The sequence below is a fragment of the Ranitomeya variabilis genome, chromosome 2 (assembly GCF_051348905.1).
Source record: "Ranitomeya variabilis isolate aRanVar5 chromosome 2, aRanVar5.hap1, whole genome shotgun sequence".
Taxonomy (NCBI): domain Eukaryota; kingdom Metazoa; phylum Chordata; class Amphibia; order Anura; family Dendrobatidae; genus Ranitomeya; species Ranitomeya variabilis.
This window is the reverse complement of record NC_135233.1, coordinates 721,067,782-721,084,459: the sequence shown is the minus strand read 5'-3', so window position 1 is coordinate 721,084,459 and position 16,678 is coordinate 721,067,782. Positions and strand designations below refer to the sequence as shown.

Sequence of the window (16,678 nt, the reverse complement as noted above, 5' to 3'; positions counted from 1 at the left end):
CAAAAAGGCCGTGTTTGACTCAAACTTACTCTTTTGAGAGGATTCCATTCGCCTGTACCCCGCTGTATCGACTTGCACCTTTGTAATGAGTGAGATGAATTTGACCCCCAAGTTCGTCCGCAATAACGCCAGCATGAATCGCTGCTTTGCAAAGTAACGAAGTCTGCAACATTAAAAAATAAAAAATACTCGTCATTTGTAACATAGTGGGCTATTAATTCTAAGGGAGAAACCAGGGAAAATGTTGCAAGGGATTTTCAGCATTACCATAATTTTTGTCATAAAATAATGTTTATATAAAAACCTACACTCATTAATTTCACAGAAATACAGCACGATGCCTAGCGTATTGGCGGGGCTGTGGAGTCGGTAAGCCAAACCTCTGACTCCCAACTCCACAGCCCTGGAGGAGGAGCTTCACTACTGTACCCAATTTATTATTTTAGGAGCACAGCACTGCTTATTGGCCTAAAAACACAGTTGCAAAGTCATAAAAAGGTTCTCTGTGCTCAGAAAAGCCATCCGCAGTTACCAACCAGTAGGATTAGGTGCAGAAGTGGAGATGTCGGGTAAAGCACAGTTTGTTTTTCTTAAAGCAAACTGTGCCTGGGGACCAGGATTTTCTGAAAACAGAAAACCCCTTTAAAGTCACTGAACTAATTGAATTAAAGTCAGTTGACCCAAAAGCTATCTTATGCCTATGGCTACCTTAAAGAGGAAATTTCACAAGGTCAAGTGTGGCCAGTTTTTGTTCTCATTTTATTTTCCCTTAAATCCTCCATATGCCTCAAAACATTTGGCCCGTTTTATTTACTTCTAATTTTTCAGGTCTATACAAGGGGGCATGGCTCTCATGATTCTCTGGGGCGTGTCTTTGGGCTGACTGGCAGTATTACCCTGTGAGACATGCCCCTTTGGTAAAAACTACCAATTACCACTAAATAAAGAGGACCAGGTCTCTGGAACTGTATGGTGGGTTTAAAAGAAATGAAAAACAGAATATTCAGAGAAGTGGGAATGAAATGAGAACAAAAACAGGCCAATTTTGACCTGGCGACAGGTTATCTTTAAGACCACAAGGCTAAACAAGATCATCTAGAATGAACTCCGTGGAGACACCACTAGCCAGACTGAAATACAGGTCAGCCAAAGAACCCATTTATAGCTGATCTGGAAGACTACCTTAAGTGTGTAATGTAAGTGGGCCTCCTGACATCTTGACTTACACAATAGACCAACGCTGGCCAAACAAACCAATTGAGATTGTCTGACAGTCAAATGTGTACTGAAGAATGTTGTTGGGGAAGAGTAGGATACGGCATGTCAGCTTTCCAACGGTCAATCCTTTTGTTCTCCAGGAGATGAGCTACCACCAGTCCATCAGGGGCTCTCAAGAGAGGACAGGAATGCTTGGCTGAGCTGAACCTTTGTGTGCATGGAAGACTCCGGAGAAATACGGTAGCTGTCAGATGAACAATCTCTCGTCCAACAGCGACCTATTGTGTAACCGTGTGGTGGTGGGGTTTTAATTTTTCAATCTTACTGCTGTTACATTTAGAAAGAGTTTGGAAAAATAAAGCATAATTTTGTGTGAAATTTTGCGCAATTTAACTCCGTGCCACTTTTTGGTTGTTTGACCCTAGCTGTGTACAACAGAATGGAAGCAAATAGGCAGCTGCTCAGCTGTCAGTGTTGTATACAGCAGATGTGTCAATCTGCATTCCTCGAGGGCCGCCAACAGGTCATGTTTTCAGGATTTCCTTGTATTGCACAGGTGATAATTTCATCACCTGCACAGAATGATTCCAGCACCTTGTGGAATGCTAAGGAAATCCTGAAAACATGACCTGTTGGCGGCCCTCGAGGAATGCAGTTTGACACCTCTGGTATACAGTATATATAGTGATGGAAACACTCTACCAAGGTGGCAAAGTTAAGATCTGTTCTCTGGTCAGATCCCTCGTTGTTGTCTTTGTCCACATATAGTGTCGCCAGGCCTCATAATAGGTCTATCAGAACTTGTGATAATACCCAATACAAGGGAAGTAAAACTAACCTGCTGTAAGTCTTTTATATTGTCTCTAAGATTTTTATATTTAGAGTATTGTAAAAGCAGCCAGAGACATAGAGAAAACCTATATAAAAAGGCTGAGAACCGGGCTCTACTGCCACAATCCAAAGTAGATACTACTTCATGAAATCTATCGGACAAGTAATGGTACAATCCGCGTAATCACACATAATTGGAAACAATAGAGCGCAGCTTTAATGGCCATTACAGTATGATATAGTACTGTGCTTCTATTGTGGAACTGGGAAAGAAACAACCTTGTGCACCTGAATTACTGGACGTGCCTGTCCATCACCCTCAGGATATTGTGCCGGAATGTGATTGTTGTTGGGGATCTCTGACCTCTGTCAGGTGCTACTATCCAACCATATCTGTCTGTAGAGAAGATGAACTGGATTTTCTCACAGGGCCAGTCTGTCTGCCTGTCCGGGGATGTGCAGACACCAGGCATGTACAGCGCTGGGCTCTAGCTGCAGATGGACGGCTCGCTTAACCACTGATGCGGCTCAAAGCTGAATGAGCTGAATATATTATTGTCAGCACATTAAACCCATCAAGCATATGGGAATCTATTTTGGAACACAACTCAAAATCATTCTTGTCTCCAGCAATATGTATATTAGGAATGGATGCTGGCGACTTTAGTCAGGGCTTGCCTGAATCCACAAATATGGGAACCAACTCGGAATAGGAAAATCCAAGTAATCTGCCTGGTAAGAGTGGAGAATTCGGGTAATAGTGACCACAAGCATAAAAGCAGAACTGGCTAATATGCAACAACATGCAGGACGTGAAGCCCATCTGTGCAGCATTTTACAAAGAAAATACATTTATATGAAAGTTGAGTAACTTTGAATAAGAAGTTGGTTAAACTACTTTGTACTGATTTGGGGACGTAAATGCAGAATAAACTAGCGCTGTTTCACTATACACAAGACGTTCGGCGCCCGTTTACTGGCCTGTTGCATGGGCTGACAAACACATGCCAATATGAACGTTCTGACCCCATACAGCATCATGTTGTTCGCAACACAAGCCCGGTCATGGGGCAATGTGGCACTGATAACAAGGGGGTTTCATTGATATCAGAAACAATCCATTCACCCAATGAATGAGCATTGCCCATCAGGCGATAGCTGGCATGTCTACACTGGTAAATAAATCGGGCATTGGCCAATTATCTATTGGGTAAATGCACCTTTATGTAATCCTGCCGAAACCTTTCAGCTATTCCATCTGGATCAATGTCTGCACACCGGTTACTCTAGTCGATTATCATAAAATGTACAGTAATCAAATTATTCATTTGTGTCACTACTGAGTTATAGGGGTTTTTCTCTTCCAATAAAGTTGGTCCCCAGTTGTAGGTTACTATAAACAAAGTAACAAACCGCTCTGTACTCACCTTCCCCGGTTCCACCAGCGAGTCTCTGCCGCAACCTCCGGTGTCTGTCATTGGCTGCGGAGCTGACGTCACATCAAGAGTGCGGCAGCCAATCAGTGCTCTCATCAGCTCTAATGGGGACCTTCCATCCACACCGGCAAAGCTGCTGAGCTCAATGATTGGCTTCTATGTGGCCATCAGTGCTGTAGTCAATGCATACACCGAGAGCAGTGGTGGATAGTCAGTTCTGGACCTGGGGATGGTGAGCAAGTATGGTTTGTTTCTTTATACCAACCTGACAGAAACCTTGTCAACTGTTTCCATTGATGACCCGAAGATGTGATTACAGCTCTTTACTATAGTACAAATTAGCGACCAGCAAAAAATGACTAATGTAATGTTTTAAAAAAAAAAACTTGATATCCCCTCCTTCTGTTGTACTTTAGCTTATTGTTGGCAACATCCTTTTCTACTAGAAAGGATGTGCTGCCAATCAATGACAAGACAATTATTGTGCCGATGTAGCCTATCAAATTAACAATTGTTCTGTGTCTATAGAAGCGCGGTCAGACTGTCTAAACGAGCAATGATTGGCAAATGTAGCCAATCAGCAGTTGTTTAAGGCCAGAATTGTGTAGGGTCAATGCACTTTTTTTAAGATTAAATGTATGTCTATAGATAAACTGAGCCTTTAACTCTTAATCGGTGGGCCGTAACAAAATGACATGCAGATGTTACCGCTAGTCATCCGTTGAGTCCAAAAACCATACAACAGAAGGCTAACAGAACTAGATACCGAGCCACTGTTCTGACCAGGTTTCTCAGATGTCCTATGTAAAACCACTGATAACATACCATGAGATCATGATAAGTTACACAAAATAAGGATCTACATGACCAGTGTTTTCTAAAGCACAGAGAAAGGTCGAGGTCAAGAACATACTTTAGCAACTCAAAGATGTCAATACAAGTCTCTTTGTCTTTGCAACTAGGTTTTAAATGAAGGAAACAAGCTTTCACAAGCTAGTAATCCCTGGTAAAATGCAAAAATGCACACCGAGAATGTCTTCTATTCATATCCAAGTCTTACTGAAAATGTTATTATGTAGACAAACCAGTTATATGTGGAATTTAGGCCCCAGGTCCCATTTCTAATAAATAGGGAAATACATGTGTGACTGCTAAAGTCATGTTTTAGTCTTATGACTGACTCGTAATCATTACTGAACCAAATTCTTGATGAATGGTACTGATGATTACTTGCTCAAATGATGGGGCTCTCATGTTTTCCTTGTTCACCTACGTGAAGATAGAAAACCAAGACAACAATGTCATGAATGTCTATATATAACTACAGAAACTAGGAATGATCAGTCACCCATTGTTGGGAAAGCAGACAGTCCCATTAATGGACGCGGAGAGCACCCAGCTCTCTAATGTCATTTTGATCACTGTCATATATAATTGTCAGGCGTGGCAATCTGCTGGCTTCTTGTTTTGTTTCCTGAGTCAGGTGAGGATCTTCAAAGGACTTCTGGGACACACCAAGCAATCAGTATGTGACACAGAGGTGAGATCTTAGAGGTCACTAATCTCTGCTTCCTTCATGTGGTTGGGTGGTGACTGCACCAGCAAGGCGGGTGGGTGCTTGCAAGCTTTTCATTAAATCTATTGACTTTGAGTTCGTATTTTACTGCAGCCACCTGACCTTGACATGAGGAGTTTCACATATATCTCACCACTTAATTATGGCACTCTCACCATCTACCAGGAACAGGAAACAGAATGGACTGAAAAGAAGGTAAAATATATCCATCCATCCATCTATCTATCGATCAAATCACAATATAGTCATGTTTTATCCCAATGTTTATTTATTCTGGATATACAAATGAATAAAGGAAAAAGTAATTTCCTGGGATGTCATCAATACATTGGAATTTAAGCTAAAATCTAAGACAATAAGTGTACATGAATACTTACATCTCTATATCCTTCGTGTACATCCCCTGATATATCCCCTTCCACATCTCTACAGCCAACTGGACAGAACCTGCTGAAAATAGATAAGCGAAAAATGGATGAAGCACAAAAGATGTCTTCTGTTAGTCATCTGTCTGTAACAGATTCCATAGACCTTTAAGGGAATCGGTCACCCCTGGGAAGTATATAAACCTATTAATATGGGCATACAGGTGATAGAAATGTTAAACTAGTCCTACCTGTATGCCTCATAGCTGCGGTCTTGTTATTGAGAAATCTTATTTTATTTCTGTATGCTAATGATTTCTTCCAGGCTCCGGGGCGTGTGCTGTCTGGAATAAATCCCTGCCTTCTGTCTTCATTATCATACCTCCCCCATCAGCGGCACAGTGCCCTGTGATGCGTAATGGTGTCCCTGGAATCCAGCACCCTGCAATAGTGCGATTATACAGTACCTATTCCGCCCGTCTCTGGGCATTGGCGGGTCACTGCTACAGTACTTATGTTGCAGTGAGCTCTGGTGTGCGTGGCAATAAGGTGCTCTCTCCACCAGGCATACATGGGTGACGGGCATCAGAAACTGTATGGTTCCTAACTATGCAAAGAAGTAGACAGTAGAAATAGTACCTTATCGCTGCGCACGCCGGCGCCTGAGCAGAAGAATGCTGAAACGAATGCCCATAGAAGGCAGAATAGGTACTGAATAATGGCGCTATTGCCCCCATTACACGTCACAGGGCACTGTGCCGCTGATGGGGGAGGTATGATAATGGAGACAAGAGGCAGAGAGTTAATCCAGGCAGCACACGCCACGGAGCCATGAAGGAATCATTAGCATACAGAGATAAAATAAGATTTCTCAACAACAAGACTGCAGCTATGAGGCATACAGGTAGGACTAGTTTAACCATTCTATCACCTGTATGCCCATATTAATAGCTTACATACGTCCCAGTGACTGACAGATTCCCTGTAGTGGCAGAGTCTGATCCGCAAAACAGATGAGAATAGAACATCCTCCACAGCCTCCAGGACTGAACACATGGATCTATTTATATCTGGATCGCTCAATGAAACCCTATGGGTCCATGTGCTGGCCATTTAAAAACATACAGCATACAACGTTGTCCAACGGATGTGTGAATGTAGCCCAGGTATTATGGTATATGACTGTTCCTAATGTCTTATGCAAAAGCATCAACCAGAAAAGATATGAAATGTTACCTGTATTCAGTCTCCTTAAAATGGTTGGATCGGGACAAGCATGTGATTAAATCTGTTTTTGAAGAACAAACAAAAAATAAAAATTACTTACATTCATATAGAAGAGGATAGCAGTATAATGGTTTACCAATTAGTGATAATCATTACCAAATAACGCTCATCATATTGGGGGAAATCTTATGCCTGCATATAGTTAACTGTTTCCAGTGTACTATTACTAGAATATCAATAAACATAAGATGATATTCACATCTACTCTACAATAGACTGGTCGAAACAAAAACCTGTTTATTTCTGCGTCAAAACCTGCACCCACTAAACCTTCAGCAATATTGTGTCATCAAGGCAACACCCACTCTCTGCACCCGCGGTATCTCACGCTGGGTGTCGACCAGCTACCTGCAATTGGCCATCATTAGTGATGAGCGAGTATACTCGTTACTCGAGATTTCCCCAGCAAGCTCGGGTGGCCTCCGAGTATTTTTTAGTGCTCGGAGATTTAGTTTTTATCGCCGCAGCTGAATGATTTACATCTGTTAGCCAGCATAAGTACATGTGGGGGTTGCATGGTTGCTAGTTTATGCTACTTCCACTGTGAGCATCAATTGTCCTACCGTATATATTTTTACTAATTTATACACAAGCTACAATTGGGTAACTATCAATACCTGGGTGATCGCTGCTGGCAAAGTTGATTAAAAATCCCCGTCCAGACACATGGAGTCCGCTCTCAAAGCGCATCCTGACTTCATTGGTGTCCAGGTAAAGCTCTTTAGGTGCAGTATTCTGGTTCCCACAATAGCTCGCTAAAATAATAATAATAAAAAAAAAAGATATGTTTATATATATTTATTTGGCGAAAAATCCCAAAGAAGAAGGATGCAGCTGATGATACATTTACCCATCTATAACGTGTTATTTAGAATAGGTTAAAACCGCTCACTGAGTGTTTGGGGATTAGAGGCTTGAATGAAGAATTATCCAGTTTCACGGAAGAAAAATCTTCAGGTATATAAAAATAAAAACATCCATAGAAACTACGTGTTTGAAACACAGACACATTTCTGGTGCGTAAAGCATACTTAATCATGATAAAGCACCAGAAACGCATCAGTTTCTAACATGAAGTTTATATGTAGGTTATCATGATTTCATGTACCGTACTTACCAATAACTGAAGATTTTACATCTGAGAAGCTGGATTATTCTTCATTGCTGTTGCGCCTTGGCAGAGACACCTTCCGTGCTCCGGACTGGATTGGAGCTACACGTGGTAAGATGGATTTTTTTGCCCATCAGTAGCTTGTGCCCTAGATGCCAGACTGCATGTTCCTAATAAAGTCAATAGAACTTGTGTCTTCTTTTAACCTTAACCTCTTAACGACCGCGAATACGCCTTTTAGGAGCAGCAGTTAAGAGTACTTATTCCTCAGCGCCGCTTTTTAACAGTGCTGAGTAATAAGGTTACAGTGTCCCCCCAGCGTCTGAAAATTTTCACCATTCCCAGTTTTGCGATCAGTTATTCACCGAATAACTGCAAACGCAAAAAAAAAAAAAAAAGTCCAACTTCCTATTTATTTCTCCTAATCTCATATGATCTAGCACATCAGAGGAGAGAGAAATTGTTTCCCTCGAGCCAACCCGGTACTTCCGGTGTCCCCCAATCCCTCCAGCATCTTCTTCTGGGAAGAAAATGGCGGGTGCATGCGCAGTGCGCCTGCCGAGATCTGCCACCTGGCAACAATAGATTTCTCCTATTGGTTCATTTTGACCACTGTGATAGACCCCATCACGGTGATCAAAATTAAAAAAAAAATAGTAAATCAAACCCCCCTTTATCACCCCCTTAGGTAAAAATAATAAAATAAAAAAAATGTATTTATTTCCATTTTTCCATTAGGGTTAGGGTTGGGGCTACGGTTGTGGTGTGGGAGTTAGGGTTGTGGTGTGGGAGTTAGGGTTATAGTGTGGGAGTTAGGGTTGTGGTATGGGGGTTAGGGTTGTGGTATGGGGGTTAGGGTTGTGGTAGGGTTACGGTTAGAGTTGTGGTTAGGGTCAGGGGTAGGGTGGCTACCAGGTACACTTTTTTATGCGCTAAACGCTCTCATTTTTCATATTTCTAGTGCAGTAATGCAGTTAAATTTTCATGTTTCATGTTTGCATGTTTCAGCGCTGCAGTGCGCTGCCTTTTTTGCTTGACTGTATAAGAGTTGGTGACTCTAGGTTCAGCACCTGTTCACACTTAGTCTATGTTTGGATGTGACGGTCAGTTTTTTCAAATGTATTATTTCGCCTTCTGACCGAGCACTCCGCCTCCTAGTCACAGGTGTTTTAATTGCAGCAGGTCCATTACCCCTCCACAGAGAGAGAGAATGTTAGTCTAAGAAGAGGTTTTCATAGGTACCCATTCAGATGGAGATGTTTATTCTCAGCGAGGAAAGGAAAGCGTAGGACCTGGTATAAGAGAGATGCTGTAAAGTGGCTACCAGGTACACATAAAATTGGCCATTTTTATGCGCTAAACGCTCTCATTTTTCATATTTCTAGTGCAGTAAAATGCAGTTCAATTTTCATGTTTCATGTTTGCATGTTTCAGCGCTGCAGTGTGCTGCCTTATTTGCTTGACTGTATATGAGTTGGTGACTCTAGGTTCAGCACCTGTTCACACTTAGTCTATGTTTGGATGTGACGGTCAGTTTTTTCAAACTAAAATAAAGGAGTCCTTACAGCAGTAGCTTCCCCCTAATGCATAGCTACTGTATGTGAATGTGTCTCCCTAGGTAAAGCTACATGCACCCCACTGGTCAGCACTTATAGTACTGTCAAACAAATACACTTTTTCTCAAGTAAAGAGAAGTGACAAGCCCATTTATCTCTCCTTTGGATTTTCTCCATCAGTCATTACTGATGGATATAAAAAATATGGTCCAGGTGAGAGGCCAGACCACGACATGTCTCTAGCAATCCATTAGATAGATGATGAACAGTCATCATTGCACAGAATAGTAATGGAAGTGTCAGGCATAATCTACAGACCTGCACTGAGGATTAGGGCACTCAGTGTCAGACTGATAAAGGGCACTGTGACCAGGACTGTCCTTATCTATCCCCTGCTCAGCAGGCTGCTCTTCAGACCCTCTCCCTGAGCACTGCTACCCTTCCCTTCCAGGAAAACACAATTAGCACCTTTAATCAGAGCCCGGGGGATGGGAGACATGCAGGGTCTGTATACCTGCCTGCCAGAACAAAGATCCCCCCACACTCAGGGTGCTAGTGAAAGAAATAACATATACAAATAGAAAAAGCACATACGGTAAATATGATCCCATTTATCCTGCTATTTAGGGTACCGTCACACATTGAAATTTTCATCGCTGCGACGGCACGATTCGTGACGTCGCAGCGTCGTATAATCATCGCTCCAGCGTCGTAGACTGCGGTCACACGTTGCAATCACGGCGCTGGAGCGATGCCGAAGTCCCCGGGTAACCAGGGTAAACATCGGGTAACTAAGCGCAGGGCCGCGCTTAGTAACCCGATGTTTACCCTGGTTGCCAGCGTAAACGTAAAAAAACAAACAGTACATACTCACCCGTCGGTGTCCTTCAGGTCCCTTGCCGTCTGCTTCCTGCTCTGAGTGCAGCCGTACAGTGAGAGCAGAGCGCAGCACCGCTGTGATCTGCTCTCACTTTCCGGCCGGCACTCAGAGCAGGAAGCAGACGGCAAGGGACCTGAAGGACACCGACGGGTGAGTATGTACTGTTTGTTTTTTTACGTTTACGCTGGTAACCAGGGTAAACATCGGGTTACTAAGCGCGGCCCTGCGCTTAGTTACCCGATGTTTACCCTGGTTACAAGCGAAGACATCGCTGGATCGCTGTCACACACAACGATCCAGCGATGTCAGCGGGTGATCAAGCGACGAAAGAAAGTTCCAAACGATCTGCTACGACGTACGATTCTCAGCAGGGTGTCTGATCGCAGTAGCGTGTCAGACACAGCGATATCGTAACGATATCGCTAGAACGTCACGAATCGTACCGTCGTAGCGATGGAAATTTCAATGTGTGACGGTACCCTAAGAAAGCAAAAAACAGGCTGGAGGGCAACCAAGACAATCCATCAGCTGATACTCAATAGGCTTTTTTTTCCATTTTAAAAATTACAAAAAGAAAATGAGCCAATGCAAAAGTTTGGGCACCCTTGGGAGATTTGGGGGCTCAGATAAGATTGACCAAGGTTTCAGACCTTAATTAGCCTTTAAGGTATGTGCACACGTCAGGATTTTGTCAGGCTTTTTCATCAGGTTTTGTAGCCAAAACCAGGAGTGGGTGATAAATGCAGAAGGAGTGCACATGTTTCTATTATACTTTTCCTCTAATTGTTCCACTCCTGGTTTTGGCTACAAATCCTGATGAAAAATCCTGACAAAATCCTGACGTGTGCACATAGCCTCAGGGTTACATATTGTTGACTATCATTGTTAGGAAAGGCCAGGGGATGCAAACTTCCCAGCTTCTGCTCTACCTACTCTCCTGACATGTCTATTTTAATCAAGAATCTGCAGACTTCAGAATCAAGACATCTTAGAGATGTGCGTTAGGTTGTTGCTCTGTTACTTTTCCAATTGACAAGTGGGCGTTACCATTTCGCCCTGCACACTGACACTGTCCAATCAGGGCTGACCGTATCAGCCTGTGTAAAAAGTAAAACACGCCCTTTTGACAAGGGAATGGTAATCTTATCATGCATTCCTAAGAGTAACAGAACTATGCAGAGTTATGAGAAGAGATGCTACAGAATGGATGTATCAGGCATAAAAGTCAGGAGAAGACCGCTTTTAAACACCCACTATAAAGAGATTTACAGGATTATTCAGAAATTTGCAAGGAATAAAAATGCCATAAAAGGCTTTGATTATACACAATGAAATTCGATGCCATGCGCCCATCTATATGTTCTGCATCAACAGAAAATAGAAATCCGAGTATTTTTGGCTACAAAAAAGGTTTTTCAAGTTGAGCAGATCATTGACAGTAATAGCACATGTGCAGACTATTCCAGCTTCCTTTTCCAGAGGCCCACAACAGACTAACATCCGTTCTGACCTATCGTCCCTGAGCGCACACAATGCAATGCACATATTCTAATGCCATCATACCTTTGTCCTGACTCTTTACGTCACATGTTGGCTAAATAACAGGAAACGATCATTTGTCCAGGAATGACTGTAACCCAAACAGGAGCATCTCACAATAATAGGTACGACACAAAAATGGGACAGCAATAAAAATGCAGACATTGGTGTCTGTGACCTTTATAAAAAACACATGTGAGTATTTGGCTCTACGAGGCACAGAGTAACACTGAGGTGTAAATTACACGTGGATTCCCCTGTACAGTTTTCTCCTGTAATAAGTGGAATAGGCCCTGATTCGTCATTTGCACTATTTTAGAACTTTTTTTTATTAAGTCACTTTTTTTGCCTTGTGGCTTTTGTTCCTGCTTTTTGTGCCTCATACTTCAAAGCGTCACATGTGGTTCATTAATTTGAGGGCAAAGTCTTTATTTTTTGTCATTAACCTCTGTTTTGCAAATTTTCAGTACAAGAAGTTTTTACAAATGGCGTATGTGAAAATCACCCAGGTGGTGAAGCAGGAGGAGAGGGACTAGTGTGCACTTGTGCAAATCATTTGCCAACTTTTTTAAAAGTCTGTATCAGGCCTTGTTTTTGAACCATATGTACGAGTCCAGTGGGAGGTGCTACTCAGTGATGGACAGCGACCTCTGTATGCAGTCATACAGGAATGAATGTCAATCACTTAGTAGGACCACCCACTGGACTTCTGTGCATACAAACACCAGGGATTTCAATGAATATAATGAAAGATAATCTGTAACTTTTCCCCAAAAATATTTATTAATCTGATCAGCTCCTCCTGCTCTATAACATATGCAGATCAGACACCATTTTCAACACGACAGATTCCCATTAATAAATCATTTGCCAGGAGTAGAGCCAAAATAATTGTCTGAACAGTGCCAGAAGTGTTTGTGGGCATCACCCAATACTGCAGTCATCTTATGAAGTCTATATGCTTTTTTAGGTCCAATCTCTGGAACTCGCATGACAGTCATCGTTATTGTTCAAATGGTTTCTTCAGGAGGACAGAAGGAGGAGACGGCAGAGTGAAAGAAACAGAAGTTGAAGGATCCCCACCAATAAATAGTAGTTGGCAGCAACCAATATATGAAGCGGTCACCTCCTAAGCCTCCTCTGATGACTGTCACTAGATGAAGCAGTCCGTATGTGGAAAAGTGCGGAATCAACGGTTCAATAAACCTTGTTTGTGTAGTCAAGTTCTCCCACTCTTGGTTGTCATTGCTGAAAATATTGTAAACCGTGGAACTTGAAGGGCCGTGTCTTGGTCTAATAAAACTCATGTTTTGCATGTAAGATTGTGCATGAGCTCCTTAGTCTATCCTGAAACCCCTCACTAGGCGGGGTTGTATTGTAGAGCCGATTTAGAAGGTGGGAGAACAGTGCCCTTATGCTAATATCTTCTGACATGAACAGCTGTTTGTAGAAGCTCAGGCTGAACAAAGCATGAGGAATGCACAGCCGAAAACAGAGGTCACCTAAGGGTAAGCGGACATATGCTCAGACTCCTTAAGCTCCACAACACAACCTGTTAACTGGTAATTAATTGTAAGAGAGATAACATATAATTAATCTGTAATCCCCTCATACAGTTTACTGAACAAGAGTAGGCCAAGTAGACATAGCGGACTGATACAGGCGGCAAGGTCTATCTGCAGTAAGTAACCAAGGAGAACTTCCAGTGAACCTTTGCTACATGAACCAGAACTTCCGACATATACCGTACTTTAAATAGATGCAATCACCTGACAGTTTTCCTGATTATCTTGTTCTACCTTCTCCATCCCCACCCTGTATAGTTGACTACACTATTCTATAGGCTTCCAAGTGACCCATAGCTCTCAGTAGCCTAAGGGCATCATATAACAGTACAGTGGCATACATTGAAGGAGTCCATCAAGGGCGTAAGTTGGGAAGTTCTCCTAACTTATATGCTCCAATGTTAAAAAATGGACATTGCAGAAGAAGTGTTAATCCACCCTTTAGGGTTCTCCAGTGAAAACAAGTTATCACCCATCCACAAAATAAGCGATAACTTATTGATCACTGGGGTCCAAACTTTGCTGATCGGCAGAAAAGATCACCTTTATTCCCACTGGAATGGAGCTGAAGTGTGAATGCTTGACCGTTGCGCCATTCATTCTCTAAGTGGCTGCTGACCTCTGGCAGCCCATAGAGAACAAATGGAGCGGTGATTGGGCATTCACACTGCCAATCCATTCTAGGGAATTAAAGTTCTCTTTTGAGGATAAAAACTTTCCATTCTTTTGATTGGTGCGGGTCTCAGCGGTCAGACTCCCATAGATCAGCAAGTTATCACTATCCAGTGGATGGGTGATAAAAGGGTTCACTAGTGAAAACAAGGTCAAGCACCATTCCAGAGGTTTTTTTTATTGCATAGCTGGAGAGGTGCCACTATTCTAAGTTCCCTGCACTTACCAGCTGCCGTCTTCTTCTGTTATTGATGCCACTCCGATAGGTCTCTAGCAGTTTGTGATCTGCTGGATTGCTCCAGTGTTTGCTGGGCAGGCCAGAGGTCACTTCTCAATGCAAGTCTATGCGAGCCAGAACGAGGCCAGAACGAGGCTCTCATAGACTTGTATTGAGAGCCTGTGACCGTTACCTCTGACTTCCGGTCAGTCAGAAGTTGCGATCACAAGATGGCAGCGTGGAACCGGAGAGGCACTAGGTAAGAAGATTACTGGGGGCAGGGGACTTACATTAGTGACACCACTCCAACGCTAAAAATTAAGACAAATGCTGGAGTGGCAAATAATAATAAAAAAAATAAAGTGAAAACATTTAATTTTGTAATAAAAATAATTGTTTATATAAACAATCATGTTTAATAATAAAGAAAAATTGCGGCATCATCCCTTTAAGCAGAACATACACATTAGAGGTACATCAGCCATCTTTGAATGCCCCTCAAATCTCTTACGACAACAGGTTACAACTGCCTGATCGATGTAATCGGACAAGTACAATCCGATAAAAAAAAAAATCGGATAGCACTTGGCAGAACAATAACCTATGAGGTAGCTCACATCTGCGATTATGTTCTCATGCCGGTTCGGATGGCCTGCACCCAGGGTGGATAAAAATCAATGTTTTTTTAAAAAAATCAAAAAAATCTGATTTTTTTGATTTAAATCGGATTTTTTTCAATAAACTGCTTTTTGAGGAAAATATTTTACCATCCAAAGGTTCTTCCATCATGAGATAAAGCTGAGTTGTTTAACTCAGTAGAATAAAGGCTGTATATGTGTAACATTCACAATGCCATGCTCTTCCAGAGGTTTCTGTAGGATGCTGACTATCCAACAAGTTTGGGCATGTCAACTGAATGGAAAAAGAAACTAAACCAAAAGTGAAACCAAGCTAGAAGTGTGGAATTAAAGGGGCAGTATGAACAAAATGTGGAGGCTATTAATAGTTTATACAATTAAGACATGCTGCTTTTAAACACCTACCTATTGCCATATAGTAAAACAAAAAAGATTTTTACTTACTTTGGGGTCCCCCCCTCACCCTGGTGTTAGATCGTTGCCCCTAGTTTCGTCCGTGTAACTATGGGCGCACATGCGCACTGCTCTCACTTCTCATTTTAATCGTGATTTATATTAAAAAAAACCTTTTGATTTAAATCAGTGATTTAAATCATGATTAAAATCATGATTTAAATCGATCCGATTTAAATAGAAAAAAATCTTTTGATTTAAATCGTGATTTAAATCATGATTTAAATCGGCGTGATTTAAATCAATCCACCCTGCCTGCACCCATATAAGTCCGTGGGTGCATGTGAAACATCTCACTGCACTTGGATTATCACCAGAGTGCAGTGCGATTCCCAATGGAGGAGACGGAGAACTTCATTTCTCCATCTCCTCCGCTGCTGTGCTGCAGTTCTCTGATGCGAGCAGACACTGGGATCACGCTCGCATGAGAGCAGGAGCTCAGTGTCATTAGCATACCGCATGCAATGCTTTCGCATCGGATGTGATACGCTACTGTGTTTCTGGCCTAATACAGGAAATAAAGACGACACCCAAAAAAAAGTCTGGCAGCAACTTTCAGTGGGAATTGGGAGGCACAGCTCGGGAGGATCCCTGGGGACTGAGTGGTAGGATCAGCAAGTGATCGGTTCTCCTGACAACCAGCAATCACCATCGTATATACCCAATGCTAACCAGGTCCTCTTCATTTTTATACAGAGACCGGATGTATTCTACTGTCAGCAAGGGAGGAACGGATCACTTGTGATTCAGGGCATCACACTTCAAGATCATTTACACCTCTTAACCCTTTCCAGGGAAATAATAAGGCCGCTTGTATAATATATGAGGTGGACTGTCAGGAGATTACTTTCATCCGGATCTGTCTCAGGCAGTGAAACAAACAGGTGGCACAACCCATTTTGTGTCAACTCACCAACTTCCTCATCTGATGATCCCTTGTAGATTTTAAGATAAGCAGATTCACAGTCTGGGGATTCTATATCCAGGTCTGCCATCTTCACATACAGGCTCTTCCCCATGGGCACTCGGATCGTCACTGTACACTGGGTGTAGTTTGGATAGGTACCAGGATAGTTCTTCGATGTTATCGTTCCACTTTCTTCATTACTGACGATATGTCCACATCCACCTACTGTAAACGCAAAGAAAGACGATCAATATACTTACACTTATCTCTTCACACCCAGATTCGGAAGAGTACATGTATTTCACCCTGGTAGTAACAGAAGAAACCACTATGCTCTGGCCTAGTAGATCACACAACTGCCATTTAATAATGCAGGGTTAGACAAAATTGTGTACACCAAAGGCATTAGATAGACTATTTCTGGGGA

General features: G+C 42.3%; 1 protein-coding gene across 2 annotated transcripts in view; it reads right to left on the bottom strand.

The window, feature by feature from the left end:
* The window catches only part of DCBLD1 (discoidin, CUB and LCCL domain containing 1), a 66,742-nt gene that overhangs the window by 15,695 nt on the left and 34,369 nt on the right, over nucleotides 1-16,678 (bottom strand). Inside the window, exons 2-6 of one of the 2 annotated variants that reach the window (XM_077289524.1) lie at nucleotides 16,258-16,476; nucleotides 7,331-7,468; nucleotides 6,663-6,714; nucleotides 5,439-5,511; nucleotides 30-163 (exon numbers count right to left, since the gene is read on the bottom strand). In XM_077289524.1, the coding sequence (XP_077145639.1) occupies nucleotides 30-163; nucleotides 5,439-5,511; nucleotides 6,663-6,714; nucleotides 7,331-7,468; nucleotides 16,258-16,476 (616 nt within the window). The remainder of the gene's footprint in view (nucleotides 1-29; nucleotides 164-5,438; nucleotides 5,512-6,662; nucleotides 6,715-7,330; nucleotides 7,469-16,257; nucleotides 16,477-16,678) is intronic. The other variant, XM_077289525.1, reaches the window with a different exon arrangement.